This window comes from Phyllostomus discolor, chromosome 10, assembly GCF_004126475.2.
Source record: "Phyllostomus discolor isolate MPI-MPIP mPhyDis1 chromosome 10, mPhyDis1.pri.v3, whole genome shotgun sequence".
Taxonomy (NCBI): Eukaryota; Metazoa; Chordata; class Mammalia; order Chiroptera; family Phyllostomidae; genus Phyllostomus; species Phyllostomus discolor.
This window is the reverse complement of record NC_040912.2, coordinates 37,231,677-37,256,144: the sequence shown is the minus strand read 5'-3', so window position 1 is coordinate 37,256,144 and position 24,468 is coordinate 37,231,677. Positions and strand designations below refer to the sequence as shown.

General features: G+C 35.5%; 1 protein-coding gene across 1 annotated transcript in view; it reads right to left on the bottom strand.

The window, feature by feature from the left end:
- Window positions 1–24,468, bottom strand: part of SEMA3D (semaphorin 3D) — a 193,897-nt gene that overhangs the window by 6,125 nt on the left and 163,304 nt on the right. The window contains exons 12-17 of the mRNA XM_028525669.2: window positions 19,732–19,954; window positions 17,352–17,440; window positions 15,442–15,483; window positions 12,242–12,399; window positions 9,792–9,856; window positions 4,944–5,083 (exon numbers count right to left, since the gene is read on the bottom strand). Of these exons, the coding sequence (XP_028381470.1) occupies window positions 4,944–5,083; window positions 9,792–9,856; window positions 12,242–12,399; window positions 15,442–15,483; window positions 17,352–17,440; window positions 19,732–19,954 (717 nt within the window). The remainder of the gene's footprint in view (window positions 1–4,943; window positions 5,084–9,791; window positions 9,857–12,241; window positions 12,400–15,441; window positions 15,484–17,351; window positions 17,441–19,731; window positions 19,955–24,468) is intronic.

The following is a 24,468-nucleotide window of genomic DNA, read 5'->3' as shown; positions in this document are numbered from 1 at the left end:
TGCTGGCGAGATGATGTTCTGAAGCCTTTATTTCTATAATTCTCTAATAGAAAATGGCCCGTGGTTATTAACATGACAACCAGAGCAGGTAACATCCTCTCCAGTTCATCCCAGATTTCCTCTCATAAATGGCATTCTTGCTAATGTTTAATCTGTTTAATGTGTCTTTAAAGATTGTCACAGCTCTGACTCCTGCTTTTATTGTTGCCTTTAATCTTCTGCAGGAAGAAATTATGCCTTGGATTTCACACAAAATATGCAACATTTGGTCATTATTTTTACTATTCTCCTTTTGCATCCTATTTACGTTGCTTTGCTCTGAAGTCCGCTTCCCTTCCCTGCCTTCCAGACCACCTCTGTCCCCACAGCGCTGAGAGTTTCACAGACAGCTGGCTTTTCATTACTCTGCTGTGATCCTTCACCTTTCCTTTCTTCCACGGAATGTTCAATTTTTCTTTGGTTTTTGACCTAGAGATATAACACCTGCTTTAATAAGTTTTAGGCTTTCCAGATTTATTTAATATTTATTAGGTTGTTTAAGTGATTTTTTTCCTAAAATTTAAAAATATGACATGGTGCCTCTAACTGAACACATTTTGAATTGCCATATTTTCATAGGACTCTTGCAATCTAGAGATAAAAATCTGTGACCCAGAAAGTAAGTGGCTGATTAACATTTGCCTGCCTTACATTCTCACTGCAGTGCTTTCATCCTGTACTGGGAGAGGATGCATTATGCAGACTGTATCTCGACAGCAAAATGTCAGCAGAGTCAATTTAGAAGATTCAGCTCCTCTGCAGAGAGATAATGCAATCTCTGCCCACTAATTTAAACTCATGGAATCTTCTCCACTCCAAAAGTGATAAGTAAAAACTGCTCAGATTTACAAATCAAAACCATGCTTGAACTGGGGTCAATGATCCATTTGCCTAATGTGAACAAGGATAATATTTTTAACATTATTAAATCTAGACCTCCAACGAAGGGCAATTCATATAAAACTAGAGCAGTAACATGGAAGGGGACAAAGGACACTTAGGTACAAAGCAGCAGGTAAAGGCAGGGACTTCATTCTCTGATAATAGGGGCCAAATGGTAAGTCTTTTGCGGAGAATTCACCTGTCATTTCTCTCATAGCTAAAGCACTGTGCATGTCTTAGATGTGACTAGGGCTTCAAGAACATCTCCTTTCATCAGCCAGTGTAGAAGGGAGACGTAAAAATAGTGCTGAGGCAACTGGCTCATTATTTAAAAGGAAAAAAGTTGAATTTATGCATAACTAACTCCTAAATTTATTTAATATCTTTCAGTAAATGTACATATAAAATGTAAAGTGTAGTTTTCAAAATCAAATTATAAAATAACTAGAATATATTTATTTTCTGTTTCATTGGACAAGGAATTTCTAAGCATAAGAGAGAAATCATACAGACATAAATCAATATATCTATGTTATAAATAAAATTTACAAAACTTGTGTATGTTTGAAACAAAATATGTTAGCAATAACATAATAAAAAGTCACTTCTAATATGTATAACATTCTAGTGTTAATATCTATAATATATAAAGGACTTGACAAAATAATTTTTAAATAAATACATTGATATAAACCAAGCAAAGGATAGGGCAATTCAAATACAACTGAAATCAATAGCCAGGAAACACGAGGGGGTAGTTCACATTCAGTAATAGTCAAAGAAATAAATATTAACACAATATATTTTTTTATATCAAACTGGTAATGACTGTCTTAAATTATAATATAAAATATTGCCTCGGGGGTTCAGAAAAGGCACTGATATAGTGATTTTGATGGGAAATTGGCAACATATAGTTGTTTATCCCAAGCCATAAAGAAAATTAAAGTCTACAACTCATTTATTTTTCTTCTGTTTGTCCTAAAAGTAGAGAAAGATTTAGATATATGGAAGTGGATTACTTTTTTAAAAAGAGAAAACATGAGGTATTTAAACAAAACAAGGAACATTAATGGATGACTGTCAATGGCATCAGGGTGGTGGGGGTGGGGACAGAAAAAAATATGGTATTAAAATTGAATGACAAGGGAAAATGCTCACAATGTAACAGTTAGGGAGGAAAATGCTGGAATAGACATCAAAATAGATAGGCACATAGCACTATTGTGCTTATCTATGTTTAGAGGCTCCATAGTTCTTTATGTCTTATCATATTTTCAAAACCATTAATATTACTTTTATAATAAAAAGAAAATAAAACAAAGATTTATGAAGAAAAAATGCAAATATTTGAGGATGCTTTATAAAATATTTTTAAAATCCCCAGAAAACATACTACTGCAAATGGTACGAGGTGTTGTCTCTTTTATTCGTTCAGATCCCAAAAGTTCAACAGAAGCTTGGGACTGCCGATGAACTCACTAGTTACAGCAAAAACATCATCCATTTCCAGCACGGCTTTATAAGAAAGTCAGCAGACAACAGAGTCATGACCTCCCCAACCGCACCCAACTGTGAAACAGCTCAGTAAGGAAATGCTCTCCCCTTGGCAGAGAATAACCTGGTGACAGCTCCGTGCCATGGGAGATCCTAGTCCCTCCCTCAGGCTTTTTTTCAGTGGAGGAAAGATTACAAACCGTGACCTTCTTGGTAAGGAGCAGAAGGTATCCTGCTGGGAAAAATATTTCAAATGTAGTCTGGATTTTGCCCCTTCCCTCAGTTCAGGAAGCAGTATGGCAGATTCTGGACTTGGTGTGACCAGCCATTTACAAAGATAAATGGAAATGCCATTTGAAATAGTACAGCTAAGATACTTTCAAGTAAAATTCAATAAATATACTATTTCTGCTCCATTGAAATTCACAGAGCATGGTACTACCATGACGGCGTGATATACTGTTAAAAAGTAAATTAAAGTAATGCATAGCATTTTCAGATGTATGAAAGATGTGAATGTAAACATGCATGGTCAAATGTATGTCTCTATAACTTGGAATTAACCATACAAAGCACCATTTTTTTAAAAGGACATTAAATTTGCTATTGAGGAAAATCACTATTAAAAATTTTATTTCACTAAAAAATTAAAATACTGCTTTGGGACATTTAACAATAAAATATTGCAATGTATCTAAAGAAAATCTGCATGATAAAACACTCACATAACATTCTTCTAATATTTTCTGGATAAAAGCAAAGGCTTACATATTGAAATTAAATAAACATGTCAGATAATATTTCAATATACACTTGTAAATAGGACCCTTTAAGTATTTACTATAAATGTGAATATGTCATATCTTAGAATTTATGGATGTTAACAATAATGAAGAAGCAGGTTTTACTGGAGCAATTTGACAGAACAGAGAATGAAGTTATTCCTTTGGAATTAAGTATGTTGTATCACCATTTTGATATAAAAATCCATTCTTCAAGATCTCCAATGAAAAATCATGTAAACATTTTAATGAAATGGTGGAACATAACTTTAAGCCAATTTTTTATGATAAAATTTGATTCTTCTATTCCAAGGTTTCCTGACCTCAGCACTCCTGAACCCAAGGCCAGACAATTCTCAGTTGTGAAACACTGAGCATGGCGGGATGTCTAGCCCTGCCCTGACCTTGGCCCATAGGCACCCTCCACCTTCCCACCCAGCTTGTGACAACCCACAATGTTGCCAAAGGTTTACATTCTGGGAGCAAAATCCCCTGAGGTTGAGAACCACTGTTCTATATTCATGTTTAACTGATTAAATATACAATTTTAAATGTTTATAGATGGATCAAGGAGGCTGGTATTTTAGAGAACATGTGGTCCACCTCCTTATATGACAGAAACAGAATGTCAGAGCAGTTACAACCTTCTCATAAATCCTCAGCAGTCAAGCCGAACACAGGACCATCTCCTGTTCTACAGCCCTCCCTGAGAGAGCCACTGCAATTCTACACGTGTGCTTTACACTGGTGAGGAATCCTCTGCTTTGAGATTCACGTTTTTATATGTATTTTCTCATTTTATGTTCACAATAACTTTTGAATTCCTTTTGTTCACATTATAAAATTTTGGCCCAGAGGGGCTCTGTGATATGACCCAAGGGATTCTGAATCCTGGGCCCATCCCATCACTTATTACTTATCACTTATCACTTATTAGTGTCCTTAGTTTAATACTGGGGATTTTGGAACTCTAGATTATCAGTGGATTATCTTAGGCACTGAAATAGAAAAAAAAAATATCTGCCAATTAACCTTTCTTTCATGACAAGCAAATAATATTAATACAGGGTTTCTCAGAGTATACAAACTCATCCCATTAAATTCCTATCTTTAGATCTCACAGAATCTGTGACATATTTCAATCACACATGTGTTAAAACAACTGAACCAGAAAAAAGTCAAAAGATGAATAGAATATTCATATTACTTTTCCCTCTATTTATTTAATTTTAATATATGAATTAAAATCTACATATGTCCAGACACCCAACTCTTTATAAGATAAATGTTTCATTTCTTTTTTATACATACTTGACAAGTTTTATTTTTATGATCTATACAGAAGACAAATTGAGCTAAAATTTAGTCACTGTAACTATGGTGTGGGGGAAATACTGTCTTCTTGTTCCTAATCAAGGAAATACTGTCTTCTTGTTCCTAATCAAAAACATAAGCAATATACAAGAAATAAAAAATTTTAAAAACATCATATAGATTTATTTTAAACATTTGATCTGCTTTTAAATATATGTTATTAACACAGTTGTATTAAGCTGGTCTATTCTTATCTCAAAGGGAGTTACTTTTGGGATTAGTGAGCATAAGCTGTTATTTTCCTTTTTATCAAATAGTGATGAGAGTGCCATATGGCTCTAAGAGTTAAACACATCTCTCCCAGCCAATGCTTGATTTAAGTTTCTACCGTTTCCCTCGAGGTGAGCTTTTCCAATGGCTGTGCCTTACCTCCTCTCGGTGTTCATCTCCTGACCGCTGGATATACCACTTAATAGATGCTTGTTGGGATTTAGGTATACATTCCAGAAAGGTTGAATTAAATTCAATGCCAAAAATCACCTTTTCATCAGCAGCTTCATGAGTAATGCCTGGAAAGCAAACATGGAATAGGAGATTAACCTTGACCTGATTTTAAAAGCAATGGGAAAATAGACTGATTTAGAACAGATGCCATGTGGGAAAGATTCATACAGATTATTAAAGAGAAAGGAAGTTCATGTTAAAATGTTGTTACCTAAGAGTCAAATATTATCTAATAGATTGATTTTTAAAACTCTATCTCTGCCTTGAAATTTCACTCTCTTGTCAATATATCAAATTTGCAATTGTCTTTTTAAAAGAAGAATTCACAAGATCTAACTCTAAACATTAAGTCTCTTTCTCTGAGCTAAACTGGGTAAACCACTGACATCTTTTAATGTTTTAACACCTTTTAATTTGTATAAAATATAACCAATTTTGTAGATAGTTCTGGAAGAACAATTTATTTCATCTTTAAACAGAAATTCTACCATCAATTGGTTCACAGAGCTGACCATAAACATCAAGATATTTGATGTCAGAAAAGCAGCATAGTGGTCCATATTTGATGAAATTCTATGATGATGGTAACTTAGATGCTCTAATACTCAGATTCAGAATCTTACCTATATTATCCACCAAAATACAGGGTGGGACAAAAGTAGGTTTACAGTTGTCAATACATGAAACAGAGTTTATTCTTGTTTTGTTATGTATTAATTTTTGTGCTATTTTCCATAAAACAACTGTAAACTGTAAACTGTAAACCTATTGCCCAACCTGTATGTTCTTTTTTATTCAAAGAGAGATACTTTAGCCCAACATTCATGTGCTATAAGATGGTTAAATGGGATGCGCTGGGAGCAGTGTCTTAGACACCTTTTTCTTGTAAATCATCTGCACCATCTGAAATATATTCCATCCAGAGTAGCCAAAGGCTGTGTCCCATGTGTGATCTAAGATCTGCAGCTCAAATTTGATCAGATAAAAAATGACGGCTGTTCAGCCTGGCCCAAACATGTACTTTTTCATCATCTACTCGGATGTCTCAATCTGCAGATGGGGAAAAACTAGAGTAAAGCTTAAGGGACCTGAGTGAATCCTAAATCTAAGCACAAAAAATTATCAGCGAATGGCATGAATGCACATACATCCGTTGGTAAGGCTTCTTTTCAAGAAAGTTCTTTTGAACTTATTTGTGTTTTACCAGCAATAGTTAAGTGAAGCATGCTGACACCATTATGATCTGTCTGTCTATAATCTAACCTCTGAAATGTGCAGATTCCATTTGAAATCTGTAATCTATCCACTACCTCTGCCAATTCAACAGATTTTAACTACAATTTTCACAGTTAATAAATTCCTAATGTACAGAAAGATCACGAGTGCAGATCTGGAGACAAAGAAATGCATCACTTCATAGTAACAGACCCCATCCTCCTGAGCAAAGGGAGTTCAGGAACAAAGCAGGGAGGATGCAGGTTGATTACTAGGTGATGGGCGAGGGCTCAGAAGAAACTCAGTTAGACCGATTCAACCAAAGAATTAATCAATTTAGTAAAAGATAAGTTAGTGAAATAGATAACTGCATGAAATCCTTTTTCAAATCAGTAAAAACAGTGACACTTTGACACAAAGTCATCGCTTTGGAAATAATTTTATTGTTGCTTCAAACAATGTTTGCTTTATTTATGGGTTTTAAATTTCTTATTTTCAAATTTAGAAATATATGTATGTATGTACATATGCAGGTATAATGTATGCAGACATATATATTATATCATATTCTATTACTATCAAGTTTTAAAAGTGCAAAGGTTGTTTATAATAATGTTTTAAAATAGAGTATCTCATTAAGTGTATAATAATTTTGAAGATAGTATTTTAATCTTCCAGACTGAAGTCAAAAATACTTTTCATCATTAAATACCTGGAATATTTTTATAACAAATAAATGACATGGCACTGAAGCCATGTATTAATCACTTCAACAAGATTAGATGTGTATAGCCCTGGCTAGTGTGGCTCAATGGACTGAGTGCCAGCCTGTGAAGCAAAGGGTCGCTGGTTTAATTCCCAGTCTAGAGCATATGCCTGGGTTACTGGCCATGTCCCCAGTAGGGAGCACATGAGAGGATACAACACATTGATGTTTCTCTTGCTTTCTTTCTCCCACCCTTCCCCTCTGTCTAAAATTAATAAATAAAATATTTTTAGAAAGGATAGAATTAAATGATGTGACAATGAAGCTGTGTGGATACCAGAAGAGTCCTTCAGGTACAGAGGAAACAAATGCACACAGAGCTGAGGTAAGAACCAGATTGGTGCTTTTGAAACAGAAAAAGCCAGTGAATGGGATGTAGACTGAGGGAGGAGGCAAGCACGCAACAGGGAAACCAAGTGAATAGACACAGGGAGGGCTGGTAGATTCAGTTAGGCTGGTATCTACAGAGGTAGTGAGAACTAGTTGTGGGCACAGAGCCAAATGGCCTTACTGAGAGGCTGGTGATAGGATGAGAAAAAAAGAGAAGAATAAAGAAATGACTCCTAGCTGCTTTTTTGCCCTAAGCAGTTGATAGAATAGTGGTTCTATGTACTAAAAGAGTGGTTCTATGTACTATGAGAAATTTATCAAAATGATAAAATTTTGGAGAAGGTAACACAGTTTCTCTGGCAGATATAATTTCACATGATTTTTAGGCATCTAAGATGGGTTTTTGAGTAGGCATACAAGTCTTGCACAAAGAGAAAGTTCAGAACTAGACTATAAATTTGGGAGTATGGCAGAATCGACGTTGATGGTATTAGGCAGTGAACAGGCAGACACTGGATGTTTAGATGGTAGATGGTGGATGAAAAAGAAACTTAAGAATACTCAGAAGGTGCAACCAACCTATAAGATAAGGAGAGAATTAGACAGATGTGGTGTAACAAACTTAGGTGTACTGGGATACCATCTCTGAAAAAATAAAAAGCCCTGATCCCTAGTGTTTGCTGATTTTCCTGGTGTAAAAATGCCCACCATGGATGATTCAAACTCCCAATGGTTTAAAGCCAGCTCACAAATTTCCTAAATCATCTGCGACCAGTTCTCGTGTGGCCATAAGCACCGGCTCCAGCACATTACTGCCCGGAAATCAAGTAATGACAGTGTTTCAAGGAAGAAAGAGTTAGAGATTAAATAAAAATGGGACATGAAAATTGGCCATTGGATTTAGCAAGGAAGAAATTGTTGACCTTGATAACAAACAGATCCGGTCAAGTGATGGTGATGACAAGAAAAGCCCGTGTGCACTGGGTTAGAGTGAAAATGGGTGATTTGTGGTATGGCAAAGTGGAGTCAAAACTGTAAGTGCCTTAGGCAGCAGTTGTGTTTTCTATCTCTTCATAACTTTATCATTATCTGATGTCAAACGCATTTTACTTATTTTTATGTTTGTTGCCTGCTCCCTCCCCTAATACATACTTGAGTAGAAGTTCTATGAATGCAGGTTGTTTCCTCTTTTAATTGAATTGATTGGATTCCACTGGTTAATGAAGTTACACAGGTTTCAGGTGTGCAGTTCTACACTCCATCATCTGTACATTGCATTGTGTGCAGATTACTTTGTTTTTTGCTCATTGGTGTATTTTCTTCAATACCTATAATATTTCCTGGTGAATCTCACATACACATGGGGAGACTGTACCCTTAGTGATGATTTGTAAATAAAACATGGGATGTGACGGTGAGTCACGTACATACCAGAAAAAGTCAAAGTAGGATTCTAGACCAGAGCTTATTTTTCAAAAGAATGAAATTATGAATCATAAATAATTATATTATTTTTAAATTATGAAAATGCTGCTGTATCATAAATTACGGACTATAAAATTTGGGTTGTTTATTCAATTACGGGGTCATGACTGACGATGCACTGAAGGAGGGGCAGTTCCTTCCTTCCTGCAGTGGCGTCTGTGTGTGCTTGCACACACTTACAGTTGCTGACAGAGAGCTTGACAGTAGCAAGTAACTAAAGCTCTAGAATATATAATTATAGACTTTTTCTGTTTGCACATTTACTCAACAAACCTCCTCTCTATTCTCCACTCTGCACTTCTCATATTCAGGTTTTCAAATTTTTATGAAATTTCCTCTGAACTATGCCACCTCTGGTGATCTCTTTTTGCTAAATTTCCTTACCACTAATTGTGCTTTATGACATCTCCCCAAACAGCTGTAAGCTCTCTAGGGAGTTTCTTTGTCTCAAAGTATACATGAGACAATTATATGTACACGTAATCACTAATAAATATTCACTGATTGAATGAAGACCTGCATTAATAAGTGAACAGAAACAACACATGAGCTACCTAAACCTTCTTTCTATGAAGTGCCTGGCCTACACTTCTGTCAATGTTTCTGGGAATTTTGAGTTTCCTCTAAATGTTTATATGTTTTGGACTATATATCCTGCTTTATCTCTAAGAGCAGTTTTCAAATTTTACAATAACATATAAGGCAGTAAAAAAGAAAAAAGTATAGGAATTTTAAAAGGCTTGAAACAGTGATATAACAAAGGATTATTCACTTAGGCACATGGACAGAGTATTGATTTATAAAATCTCCTTTTTGCTGTATAATAAAATCTCTATATTGCTTTTCCAGAATATAAGCATTGCACAAAATGAGATCTTCCTATATAATAAATGTTTTTAAGTCATATAATGGAAAGACACACAAAGACTAGGCTTAACATTTTAAATTAGAGAAAAGCATATTAAACCGATACTTACTGTCTTCTATATCCCAGCACTGGGTGATTGGGTCTCCATACTTAACATCTTGGCGTCTAGCTCGCCTAAGGAAAAGGGATTAAACTGTTTAGAACTTCAAGTATGGTAAGTGGAATACACAAAATTTACAGCTAACACTAACAACTGTGGCAGAAGCAGAAATATGCTTATCTACTGCTCAACTTAAATGCAGGTCAATATTCCAATCACTCCACATTTAATCAAATATTAGTAGTAGTGCATCCTAATTGGAGGAATCCTATTTGGGCAATAAGACGATCTGAATTTTAACTAATACAGCATTCTTTTTCTCTGAATTTGACAGCAGAATAAGTTGACTATATATATAATCTAGGTTATGTATACATTAAGTGGTTACAATAACCATCCCTACCTTCTTTTTTAAGTCAGTCATAGGGAAGGTAATAAGATGTAGAAGAACCTTCATGGGTAAGAAAATATACACAAGTACAGAACACCTTATCATATGAAGATTTAGTATTACATAGATTTACTTAAAGCAACAAGTTAAACACTGTTACTTAAAACAGAAGTACAAATTTGATATGGTGTGTCTAGATGCTATTTGGATCTGCTGATACATACGTCCCATTGTTTTCTGATTGTAGTGATAATAGTAATAAATAATGATTTTGTGTATTATAGTCACACATTTTCCTTGAGAAAATAGTAACTACTGTATAAAAAAATTGCTATGCCTATGTTCAACAAATATTTCATAATTACAATATATCTTCATTTGCTTTGGCCATTTTATATTGCCACTTCAGAGACCATACAAGTCATAGCAAACCTCCTTCAATATCTAGCAGGGTGTCCAACCTTCAGCATCTCTGGGCCACACAGGAAGAAGAAGAGTTGTCTTGGACCACATATTAAATATACAAACACTAACGGAAACTGAGGAGCAAAAAAAAAAGTTTTAAGTAAATTTGTGATTTTGTGTTGGTCCACATCCATAGCCATCCTGGGCTGCATGTGGTCCGTGGGCTGCAGGTTGGACACCTTTGATAGAGTGTCCCTAAGGGCAGTGTTGATCAGACGACAACCCTGCACAAGATTCCCCTATCGCATACATTTTTGGCTCACATGGACATAGTGCTGGTGAGGGGAAACGTCACAGTGGCATGTCTGCAGGATCGCAGGTACAGCCTTGTGAAGGACAAGAAAAACTTATGACGGCATAAGGTGCATAGGTCAAGAATGTTTTTAAATCTTGACTTCTTAAGAAACAGGGTCAATTCATCAAACTGAAGGTTCATTACCAACTAATGATCATTCCTGGTTTTTAGCTTGTAGAAAACAAAAGCATTCCCCAAATACTCACTGTGATGAGTACATTCTTGAACAAAATCTATAGCAAAATGTTGGTGACTTTTTATTTTGCACCTTTTAATAATCCATACTCACACTTAATTCAGAGATTTCAAGGATTATAAAGTCTCTTAATTTTAGGCAGTATCTCTACTGCAACTACACATTCAAGCTGCAATCCCTAAAATTTGCAATTTGACAAATCAGTAAAATTTCAAAAGAAATAGTGCATATGCTTGCCTGTCATATTATTTTGTTAATAAAGACCTATTAATTTAAATAATACCATATACAATTTGCTGAATTTTTACCTAGAGTAAAATATACTTTAAGCATACTTTAGAAAATAGTGTTACTACTATATTCCACATTTAAAAAATAATTCTATCATAATACATTTAACCAGCATCAGTCAAATTGGTGGGCAGGCAGGTTGCTCCATTAATCTTGCTATTGAAAACAATGCTGAAGTGAGCCTGTTTGAATATATCTTTATGGGGTACTTTTGCCCGTGTGTGTGTGGCATAAATCCCTAACTGGGAATTATTGACTCAAAATAGCACTGTTTTTAAGACACATAAAGCAACGAACTACAAATAACAGGGCACATTTTAATGTTTAAGTACATATGAGTTGTAGAAATTGGCCAAGTTAGTTATTACTATAAAAGTAAAATCATACCAAGTCACTGGATATGCCTGGACTGTATGTAACCCACACTTTTACAAACATATATGTCTACACATGATATGCAAAACAATGAGTACCTACATCTTTAGAAATAAAAATGAAAAAGGGAGGAATGTAGTTAAGAATAAAGTAATAAAGAAAAAGAAACTTTTAATGGTGTCTAACACCAGTAAAGGAAAAGAATATAAACAATTTATCAGAATTTTTAAAAGTTCCACATGTCAGATCTTCAGAACATTGTCTTTATTCTTCAAAATTTAGTGTTATGCCAAACTATAAAATAATATTTTAATTTCAATATTCCTACTAGACCATGTTTTCTATATAATATTTTCTCTTTAACTTAAACTATAAGGCAAGGTATATTTGTGAAATATTCATTGTAGAGTAAGAAAAGTGTCATACAAACTCCACGTGCCTCCTACCTTTTGGAAGTAGGTGTATACCGAGAGCATGCAGTTCCATCCCAGGCACAGTAGGGGTCTCTGGCAAGACAACAGTCTGCACAAGCTTTCCCGTAAGTGTCACACCTGTGCAAAGAGAGCTGGACCAATCCATCTTGGGAACCAATGTACAACTGTTGCTGCAAAGCAGGCAAAACAAATGAATTAGCAGAATCTTTCAAACTAGTCTTAAGAACTTCCCTTTCTTTAATACCACATCACAGATCTAACTCTGTCTCCTCGAGTGTCCTGCCCATAATGAACACTTGTACTGACACACAATAAAGATTAAGATAAGTCAATCACTTCCACCCTGGCAGGATGGTGGTTTGAAAGCCTTGATACTGAAATGGACAGCATTCTATAGGGCTAGAGTAACCTTGGCAGTAATTTAAGAAGGTCAAAAACCAGCTGCCAGACCGAGGAATTAAGATGTCAAATTCCTTCTCAATAGTTGAAAATATTCTTTGGCAAATTATATCAAGCACACATGCTATAAGGAATACTGATGATCTTCACCTGACACAGTTTCTTGCATAAAAGATGGCTGAAAAGAGATTTATAAGATGTTCTTGTGGTTTTATCTAACCATCATTTGCTAATGAAGTACATACTGATGATCCCTGAAGGAAAAGGGTTGTAAGTGGAAGAGAAAGCATTTGGTGTCACTGTGAAGAAAGTATTATGGAGATTTGAAGAATGCCAGATCATAAATGAAAGGCTTCAGGATACTGAGAAACCTGGCAAACAAACTTATATTTTGAGAATAAGTCCTGAAAACAATGCTCTGCTCCCCACAGGCATGCATTTGAGTGCCTATGGTGGTGGTGAGGGAGTGGGGAATGAGGGGTGGGTGGTGCAAGTGAGCAAGCCATAGTCTGTGCCTTCAAAAGCTCATGGTCAACTCTAGTGGACCACGTGGAACATTATACCGAAGGAAAAAAACTGAGAAAATAGATACTGGCACAAATAATATACATGTACTCAACCTACAGCAATCTGTCTTATACCTCTCCCACCCATTAAACTGTCAGTTGAGAGTACCTGGTGGCTAAATACAATTTATATTTTTTAGTATTTGCTTTACTTAAATTTTCTATAGTGTTTGACACTAAGGACTTGAAACCCTTTTTACTTTCTCTGGTTCTTCCTCTTTATTTCTGCCTGACTTCTATTTCCTTTGATGATCCTTTTCTTTGCATTAACATTGAGTCTCTTTTTTATTCTCATTTATTTTCCATTCTTATTGCAAAGACTCAGTGGAATCTTGAAAGCAACAAAAATGTGGACACACTGATTCCCCTAAATCTCCTCCTGCTGCCCGATCTTGGTAAGAGGTGCTGCCCCAGCCACCCAAGATATGAATCTGGGAGTTGTCTTTGAATCTTCTTTCTCTCTCCTTCAGTCTGTTGCCTTATCTGTTCCATTCTCTCATACAGAACTCCTAATCAAGCCCTAGCTGGTGCGGCTCAGCGGATTGAGCGCCAGCCTGCGAACAAAAGGGTCACCGGTTCCATTCTCAGTCAGGGCACATGCCTGGGTTACCAGCCAGATCCCCAAAAGGGGGCGCACAAGAGGTGAGCACACGTTCATGTTTCTCTCCCTCTTTCTCGCTTCACCCCCCTCTCTAAAAATAAATAAATAAACTCATTAAATTTTTTTTAAAGAACTCCTAATCTATTTCCTCTCCATTGCCACTGCCACTGTTTTGAGCCTTATCATTTCTGTCCTGGATTACTCGGTAGTGCCCCAATATTTCCACTAACTTCAGTCTTGTTTTCCAACAACCCCCACCTCTCATGCAGGATTCAAACCATCTTAGTCACTACCACATCAGACTGATCTTTCTAAAAGGAAAATCTTATTATCACACCCTCCTGATTAAAAGATTTCCATCGTCCTTAGATAAAATTGTTAAACTTCTCAGCAGAACATATAAAGATGTACCTAATCTTGCTCTGTCTTATTTCCCCAGATTCATTTCTAACTTCTTATCCCTGGAGCATACATACACCCTTTGCTCTAATTGTACAAAACTTACTAGAACAAACTATTGTGTCTTGCTCTTCACACTTTTCCAAGTGTTCTCTTCTACTTGGGATACACTTCCCCACCCATCTCCCTTTATATTTATCTGGATAACTGCAAAATCTTTGATGTTGCTCAGGTTACATATCTCTGTTTTGTGCTATTTTCCCCTGTACCCATGGCTTTCATTTAGATTTGTCTGTCTCCACTGTCTCCCTAGTATATGCTTCCATTGTTCTCTGCACTGTTAGCAGCTCCTTTGTCTCCCAGCTCCCCCATGAGCTTCCAGAGACTGAGGGCTAAGTCATTCGAGCATTTCTGTACCTTCCAAGGACAGCAGTAGGCCTTCAAGAAGCGAATATTGAATGAATGAACAAGTTAATGAAAGATATTGAAGAAGAAACCTATTTAGATCTTTTCCCTAAAAATCCCTGTACCATACTAGGCATAGTAGTCTAAGACAATTTTAGAAACACCTTGATGTTGAACATGTTATCACATGATTTTTTAAACTTTAAGGGTCCATATAGACATGGGAATGCAAGTCTTAATCTTTTGAATCAATTGGGACTTAAGGTATCATATCTGAGAACTGGGAAAGCATATTAAATATTATTGTTATTATTAGCTACCATTTACTTCACGCTTATAATGTACTATCTCTTAGTCTAAAACTTTGCATGCAGCATCCTATTTATTAGGAAGTGAATTTTTTTTAAACTTTGCTGTTGAGGAAATTGATTCTGGGAGTCAGATTGGAGGTTAATTGTTGGGCTATTTACCTTTGCAGTTCATAGTCTAACTCCTAGACTCCCTGATTAAAAACCATTTTTAATGATTAAAGCTGGTATTCTACATAAATTACTTTATGGCCTTGACAGAAAGACATCCTCATGAGACTGGAAGAGTGAGCTCAATTTTCAAGAGCCAAGGGAGGAGGTAATATATTATTCAATTAATGAAATTTGGTTTCATTTCTCCCAAGACAAAGTTGAAACTGTAGCCTTTTATCAGTTATAAAATAAACACATAAAGTTTTTTCTATTACTTATAATTTAACGTTCAACTTCAATAGATTTTCTCTAAAAATGAACTTTGATTAAATTATCCTGTTGCTTTGTGGTTAATTTTTACACAAAAACATTAGAAAGTACCTGCTTCAAAGACAACTCCATGTTCAAGATGATTGATGAGTGCTGAAAAAAGAAGTTCAATGTTAATCACCATTAACAGTCCTTTAGAGAAAACAGTATGTTGTTTTATCTTGTACCAAAGATCAATGAAGTAATCTTCAAGGCTCTATTATATAGGGAAAGAAAAGATCTTAATGTTTGCTATTTTCTCCCAATAGGTACTGATTCTACCCTACTAGAAATGATTGAAACAGTTACTTTAAAGTATCTTATTAAAGAAAAATCACCTAACTGTATGAGAACCATTCTGTTGAAAATTGTTCCCAGTTATCCACAAGGTTTCCCCTTCTTCTAAATCTGCTTATCTTAACTGCTTCCATATAATTCAAACTAGTGTTGACAAGAACATCTCCACAATTATTTATTACTTTTTTCTGCTCTTACTTAGATCAGTAGTTGAAAAACCTGTTCAAGTAGCAGAGTTCTGAAGAGTTATAGTGCTCCTTGTGGAGGACCACATTCCTCATAGAGCACTGCAAGACACTGGTGCACGTGCTTTCTTGGTATAAACTGGGGCCAGTTTCATTTGTAGAAAACATGGCTCTATGATGCCATATAAAATCAGAAACTTGAACACAAAAGCCACCAAAAAGAAGGATGCAGTGTTTACTTTTTTCTTTCTTTCTTTCTTTCTTTCTTTCTTTCTTTCTTTCTTTCTTTCTTTCTTTCTTTCTTTCTTTCTTTCTTTCTTTCATCTAAATTCATTCATTTCTCACCAATCAGTATTTATTAATCCACAAACAGCAGCAGATGTCAAAAGTTTAAGAAACTATATGAAGAAAAAATTTTAAAGTGAGGAAGTTCTAGCCAATAACTTTTCATTCTGTATTTAAGAAAATTGTTTGTTATTTAATCTTAACAGTGAAACCCAAAGGACTCCTGTTGACTACTGACATCCACTGAAGGAGACTTATTTTAATATACCCATGTGTGTCAGCAGGGCTTTATTTTTGGCCTCAGGGTTCACATTTACACTTGACACCAGCTTCTCCCTTGGGAACCACCCAAGATTTTGTTTTTGGTAGACACCAGATAGCAGGTCTTTTCCTTGTTAACTCCTTGACCACTATTATCTTCACAATGTAAACAGGATTCCATGGAACCCAGCATGTTAATTAACTCGAGACCCTCCAAGTGGAGGGCTCTATTCTCTTTGAGGGCAAGAGATGTTTATGAGAAAACAGTCCATTTTAATAACTGCTTCAATAAAAATGTTAGAAAAGGCACACCATATTTTTAAAAGCTCTTATAAGAAATACAATTTTATTTCTAATGTTATTTTCATAAATAATTTTAAACTGAAGTTCATTAAGGGTCTACAAAGAATGCCACAACTCAAAGTGACTGTTAAAAATCAAAGGCATTCCCCAAATCTGGAGGACGATTATTTTAGATTGACCAACTCTTTTGGTGGGCAAGGGGAACTTAACATACATGAAGACTTAACACAACCTTATTTTTTTCTTTTAATTTCCTTACAGAAAAGCAAGGGCACATGAGAAAACTCTTCCAGTTTTCTCAAATTTAATTAAGGAAAAATTGAAAAGTAAAATTTATAAAGTAGAAAGCACCTGGATAGTAAAAGAGACCCAGGCTTTCATCTGCTGTGGCAACTTGTGTGGCCTCAAGCTCAGAGAGTAAAGTAATGAAGGGCAAACCCAGGAACCCCAAGTTTGGTGCTATTCTACAGGGAAAGGTGAGTCTTATTCTTAATTGTTTTAAATTTTTCCCACTGTGTAAGGAAAAGGAAAATAAAGAAGTTACTTGCAAAGAATTTTCCAGGAGAAGTGATGATGTATTAAAACATGTCCTATGTCAAGACCTACTCAATTTCACTGTCCCTTCTCCTGGGACTCTGGCCGGAGTCTTACCTTGAATACCTGCAACTCCTCCAGCACAACCTCTTCCATATTCCACTTCTCCTTTGAAATGCTGACAACTTTTAGGACTGTTCCGATGTCTGAAAAAATATATTACCCGTTATCCTATTCCTCCTTCAATGTCCAGTTGTAAGCATATTCCTAGAAATCTTTGCATGACACTAAATTTTCTTTAAATGCCTTTCAAGAAATCAGATTAAATAAAGCATGCAAGAAATGAAGCTTAATGTACAGAATTCTCCCTTCCCAAAATATTATAGTTTTTATCTCATAAAACACATATTTACAAAGTAAATATTAAAAGAGACATGCTTGGAGTATATTCCTCACAAGAGAAATATTATGTCTCATTTAAATACTGGTTGAAAAGATAACAAAAGTGGAATAACATTTTAAAACAATTTAAAAAGTTAAATATGGCAAAGGAAAAAAACTCTCAATGTAAGAAATATTTATTAAGTAATTATTATATTCGATGCACCACAAAAAGGATATACATATTTAATAATGTTAACAAATGAAAGAGAAATAATTAAAAGTATATACATGGAGAAAACTGTAGCTCATTTTACAAATTTATTTTACATACAGAAACATTATTGGTGCACTAGAAACTAAAGTTTTGTTTTAAATTATTTAGTTAAATTAAAGACTATAAAAAGGTTAGTAATATAACCCCAAAAATTGACATTTTGAAGAAATGACTTATGTATAGGACCTTACACCGCAGTCACACAAAGTGGCAACTAATACAGAAAAACAAGGGAAAGGACATTTTACAAAAAAAAGAAAAAAAGAATCCCATTTCAAATTAATGTATACAAAATACATGCTTTTAAAGTTCTAAGCACTGGGGTTGGGGTGTATCTACAAGCATGGTAATAACCCTGTTTGTACAAAATAGTCTAGATTATTCATCTGTTTTCACATGATTCTGGGATCTTCAAAATATTAAATATATTTTTTCCAAATGCCATCATTGAAAATCTTAGTATCCTCATAATTTAATCAGTAAAAAGGAGGTAGTACCACCTAGTGGCAGAATGGCATTTATAACACTGAAACATTCAAAACCTAGGAATGGGTTTGGGTAGGGAGTAGAAATTAACCGGCAAACTCATTAGAATGAGAGACAACCTAATTATTTCAAGTTTTGACATTTCAGCAGCTACCTCTGTAGAAGCAGGAGCATCATTTCTTTGCCTTTGCCTTGGCAGTGCCTTTTGCAACACAGTCAAGTCGGACTACTTCTTTGGAAGCTTGTGGGGTCTGTTACACACACGCTTCATAATAAACCTGACTTCTGTAGAACCAGCCTATTTTTAGGATTAAAGTTTCTCTAAAGTTGCTCTGGACTCCTAAAAACCTATTCCAATAAAAATGTTCCTTTTATGAAAACCCATTAGTTTCTATCATTGTGCAATGCTTGATCCATTAAATTAACATACTTTACGTAAGTGCTTTTGTGTTAAAGACTCCTGTTTTATTTACTGCCATTAGAATTGATATGATATTATTAGATAATACTTTTCTTATTTTTGAGATGTGCTTAATAAGCAATAGTTCTCTCTCTGGCAAAAAAAATTCATCATTTTAATTACTAAGTTGGCATACAAAAATAATAAGTACAGCAGGCTCCAATAATGAATGAAAGTGATAATTAATCTACAAATTCAAGGATAAAAAATTAATCTCCAAGAAGTTTCTACTTAAAGAGCTTTACAAAGCAATGCTTAACTATTTTGAAAAGCCATTTTAAGTCATCTTCAGTCACTGATTCTCAAAACTGGGGGAAAAGATCCTTTGGGGTAGGGTTTATCAAATATATCTGCAGGAAAAAGGAAATGAGAAGTTTGAAAATAAAGAAACAGTGTCTTGTCCTACTTGTTTAATTTTAGTCCACAGTTATTCAACAAATACATATTGACCACCTAATCTGTAGCAGACACATTGCAGTCATAATATACAAATATATTCCGAAATCTTAAATAAACACTAAAGGAGGTTGGGAGACATTTATGATTGTCGATTAAAAGCTCATGCTATGCAATACAAGTGAGCACCTGAAAAGAGATGTATCTATCTTGGTTTGGATAATTCCCAACAAGGTAATCCCAAAAAGTACTTAAAACTCAGGAGAAGAACTAATGAGAAAAACAGGCAGGTTTGAGTGTGAAGAGTATAGGATAATTTCCCTAAGGTTGAGCACAACAAAAAAAATATTGACTAGATATTAGCTAATAATTAATCATTTTGTTTTTGAACAATAGATAATTTTCAAGTTTTGGGGAGGTGTGTGTGTGTGTGTGTGTGTGTGTGTGTAATAATGAAGAATGCTTTGGAAGGAAAGCACAATCTCATTCTAGGGTACCTGTTCCAAGAAACATCACATCGTACTGGCCATCTTCTGCAACCACGTGATCCACTACGATCTGTGTCAGTCTGTAATCCACATTGATTCGCTTGAACGTCGGTCCTCCCACGACTGGATATACTGACTTATACATCACAGGGTGTCGCCTGATGAAACTGATGACATCATCGGGGAAATCTCGGGTGGATTTGATCAGTGGGTCATAGGTTTTGCTTGGACACTGAAAAGAAATGAGAGGAGTAGTATTCATGCTCCTGAGAAATTTCCACTTTCTTCTAATAAAAAAGCTTATCATTAATAATATTAAAGTAATGGTGAACAGCATCAATGTGGAGTCACTTGTACTTACAAATAAATGCACTGTATCTCAGACAAATCTAAATGTAATGCTCTTTCTCAAAGGTACTATAAATTACATTTACTTATCAGTATTTTCTAAAGTTTCCACAGTAAGCTTTATTTCTATGAGGATTTTTATTTTTTATAAAAATACGTCAAATTTGAGTTGCAATAATTATGAAGAAAGTAATCTGTAAACATGGGAATAAGAGAAACCATTATTTTCAATTTCCTTTAATTAATTTAAATTTCAGTTTTAAATTATAACTGGTGTGCAAATTACACAGTGAACAACTCAACAGCTCTTCCTCTAAAGGATCTGTGGAACTCTCACTTCTGTCTAAAATTGCCTGTGTGCCTTTAGTGTCCACCAATTCAATAGTTAGCATACCCTGCCCCCTGGTGGAAAAGTAAAAAATATGAACACAAATTAAATGATTTGATGTCTTTATCCAAAGAACACGAATACATAATTATTTTATCATTACTTTTCTGAAGTACATATCTCTACTCCTATCTCCTAAATCTATTTTATGATTTCATTATATTATAATTTAGTAGGTTACTGCAGAATAATTGTGTTATCAAGTTGGAATCCTTAATGGGCTTAATACATCCTTTTGAAAGGGTAAACTTCAGTTTTCTGACACAGGCATCCAGAAGAAAATTAGTGACATTGAGAGAAGCTTTCAAGAATGTGCTGTATTTTCCATATTTCAGTTTTCTGAGAAGTTGGAGATAATTTCCAAGGAACTTAACTATTTATACTAGGCATTAATTAGAATCCTATCAAAACTCCAAAATGGCCCTGGCTGGTGTAGCTCAGTGGATTGAGTGCCGTCTTATGAACCAAAGGGTCGCCAGTTTGATTCCCAGTCAGGGCACATGCCTGGGTTGTGGGTCAGATCCCTGGTAGGGAGTGCATGAGAGGCAACCACACATTAATGTTTCTCTCCCTCTTTTTCTCCCTCCTTTCCCTCTCTAAAGATAAGTAAATAAAATCTTAAAAAAAAAAACCCTCCAAAATCTATCATAGTTCTTAGTCAAAGCAGTCAATAGGGTAATCCTCAGGGAACTAAAAATACTGAGAGATCTTTAATGTCACACTATATACCTTTGACCCAATTTTGTACCAATGGCTCACTATAATGGCTCACTACTTTCTATATTAGAAAAAAATCAAAAAAAGTTGTACAAAAATATCTGTTGATGATTTTTTAAGTAAATTTGAAAATATCTTTATCTTTGATACACACACACACAAACATATATCTGGTCTTAATAAACTGATTTTATCTTGATATCTATTTGTCCCAGGTCTGAACCAAAGAGGTTAGAAACATCCTAGAGTATTAGTTACTTGGTAATTACTTAGCATGTTCTTAACTGGATGGATGTTGTTTAAGCATCGAAGTCTGTCTGCAGTCAGTGCTCCCAGCACTTAGCCTCCAGCCAAGTGAAATCTGTCAACTCTATAATGGAAGGAACCCTATATTAAATAGATTAAGCTGCAACTCAAAATAGATACGAAGCTCAAATGATTCAAAGCTCTTGACCAATTAGAGACTGCATGTTTGAGGCTCAGTCAAAGGCAATTTATAGTGGGCTTATAGCTTATAATGGCTGTGGTAAAATGTGGTTGGTATACCATTAAAATCAAAGCAAAAGCAAGATTTTGCCTGCATTGTATTTTTGAAACAGCCCTCCAACTTAAGAAAAAAATCTTTTGACTTTGCTTCTGTAGTTATGCAGTAGCCAAAATTCCAAAACAAATAATATGACAATATTGAAGCCACAGTTTTTGGTATCAAATTTTCAAATAATTTGAATTTTTAATGTGAGAAAGTATAGGTGGCTAAAGATATGAACATTTAGCAAAGAAGCAAATTTTCCTTATTGCTTACCACTGACAAAAAGATTTAAATGTAATGAAATTGAAGAAAGAAAGAAAAACCTGGTTTCTATTGTCTATTATAAAGTGATCTTTGAAAATGTATGCTTTTTTATGGCAGCTTTTCCTTGCGGCATGCTGCCAGTGTTTGCATAGGATCTTTTCCTCCAGGTTGCTATGCGCGATCTCTCAGGTCCTTCCTAGGCTCCGCTCAGCTTTCACGAATGAAAGTGATTTGCTAGAGCTGCTCCCTGAGGTTTAAGATAGTACAGTTTGAACCAAATATTGTTATGGTAGAACAGTAAAAACCAGAGGAATTTTTCCTTTGATATTATATAGCTGCGTAGACACAGATCTAAAAATAACTTGAGCTGCCAAGCAAAGGATGCAGGTAAGAGTAAAACAGGGAAGAAAACTTCTGAAAAAGAAAAGAGCAAGTATGGAAAAATGCTACATCTAAAGCAAATGAGCATATTCAAGTATTTCCTTTAGAAAATGCTGTAAAGTTTTCCTATTGCAGCTTTACATCCCAGGTATTAAAAATCTAGTGTATTTTCCTCTGTTTGTATGTACTTTCAATTTCTATGAATTAACTGTAGAGGTCAGTTCATTTCTACCTCCAGCTTTCTAGCATTTGCCTGGCTTCCCCTAATTTAGCTCCGATGACTGTAGGAAACAAATCAAGGAGCTTAGCTGTGTCTCCACCGTCTGTTTAGAAAACTCTGAGATAGATTAAATCTTGAGGGGGGCAAAAAGAGAGCAATGAACACAAATTTAAAATGTCGTTATTGTGCTGGAAATCAGACTGGCAAAAGAGAAAAGAGACCTGTCTAGACAAACCCTGAGATGAAAGGGTAAATCCAACAGCAACAAGCCCTGTTCAGGGCCTATCTCTCGTGGCTAGCAGCCACGGCTGGCTAGGTGTGATCATGTTATGCTTGGCAGATCTGCCTGTTTGTAGAGGGCCTTTAGTAGTGCAGTGGGAAGCAATGGATAAGAGGAGAAAAATGGTTTTTATCCTATGAGAGAACTTTGCCCCTTGGCCAGGCACCAGGCAGCTGTTAAAAGGGTTTTTTTTTCCTCCACCCCCCCAATGCCTCAGGCTATTCTCTGCAGGTTGCAGTTTCCTTTTAAGCAAATCAGAGGAATGACTAACATGAGGGAAGAACTGGCTTTCATTTCTAGCAAACTGGGAAAAATAAACTAAAGTGCAAAAAAAGCCTGATTCTCATGTATGAAGTAAAAAAAAATGCAGATTTAATAAGGACCCAGCTTATTCATCTAAGAGTTAGTTTATAACAGCTATGGATGGACGAGGAAAGACCCTATATTCAACATCGAAGGTGGAAAAGCCAGGGGTACAAATAACAGGTAAATTCGTCTCTCTTCCTTTTTTCAGGTAGCCTTTTCTTTAGAGGAATTTCTGTACCAGAAAAAGGAAAACATTGTTTAACACAGTAGGTAGTCTGGGATTTAGCAAACCTCATTTTAAAAGCGAATGCGGGCTCTATGCAAAAGAAAGTCAGAATCAGTTGCCTCTCCTCACTTCCTAGAAACACAGCTTCCCTACAGCTAAAAAGAAATGAAAGTGATATTCTGTCATTTCTCCTCTTCCAAGTCCTCAGTCCAGGAACTTGGAATCAGGAGGCCCAGATTCTAGCCCTGCCTCTGATTCTCCCTTCTAGAATTTAAAGAAAAAAAGAAAGAAAGAAAGAGAAAGGAAGGGAGGGAGGGAGGGAGGAAGGAAGGAAGGAAGGAAGGAAGGAAGGAAGGAAGGAAGGAAGGGAGGGAGGGAGGGAGGGAGGAAGGAAGGGAGAGAGAACCCTAAGATTTAAAAACAGAATTAAAGATGTCCTCAGTAATTCAGAGAAGCAATGACAAAGTAATAATTTGTTATCTTACAGTAAGTGGAAGGCCATGCGGGGGACAAATATTGAAGGGAAAATAAATCTGTGAATTTTTATATGATAGGCATCTATGAGCCAGTGATATATAACAGGAGATTTCCTTAAAGTTTTACAGAAATTAGGAAAGTCCTACTTAGAACAAAAACAAAAAAACGTTAGCCATATTTCTCAGCTGCGTGAGAAGATAGCGTGAGATGCTTTGAGAGAACCCTTCCACGTTTTTCAGCCCCCGCTGCTAATATTCCACACATCAAAAGAAAGTTTAGGATACTGTTTTTAAATTACAGAGTTTTCTTTGATCAGGGACACCTATGTTTGTAAGCCAACATTCAAACATCCTTTATCTATAATATAATCAAGAAAATCTTTGTGTAACGGGGGCCAGCTGAGGTTACAACTCAGATCAAATTTAGGAGATTCATGAAGAGTTAAATTTCTGAGAATCATCAGCTCTCTATATGTCATTGTGCCAAAGCCAAATATCTCAGGTGTGTCAGGAAGAGAAAACAGGATACCCCCAAAATTTTGGAACTTGTGCATTCCATAGTCACCTCAAACCCCTGTTGTTTCCAGGGTAAGCTGGAATTTCTCAGCAAT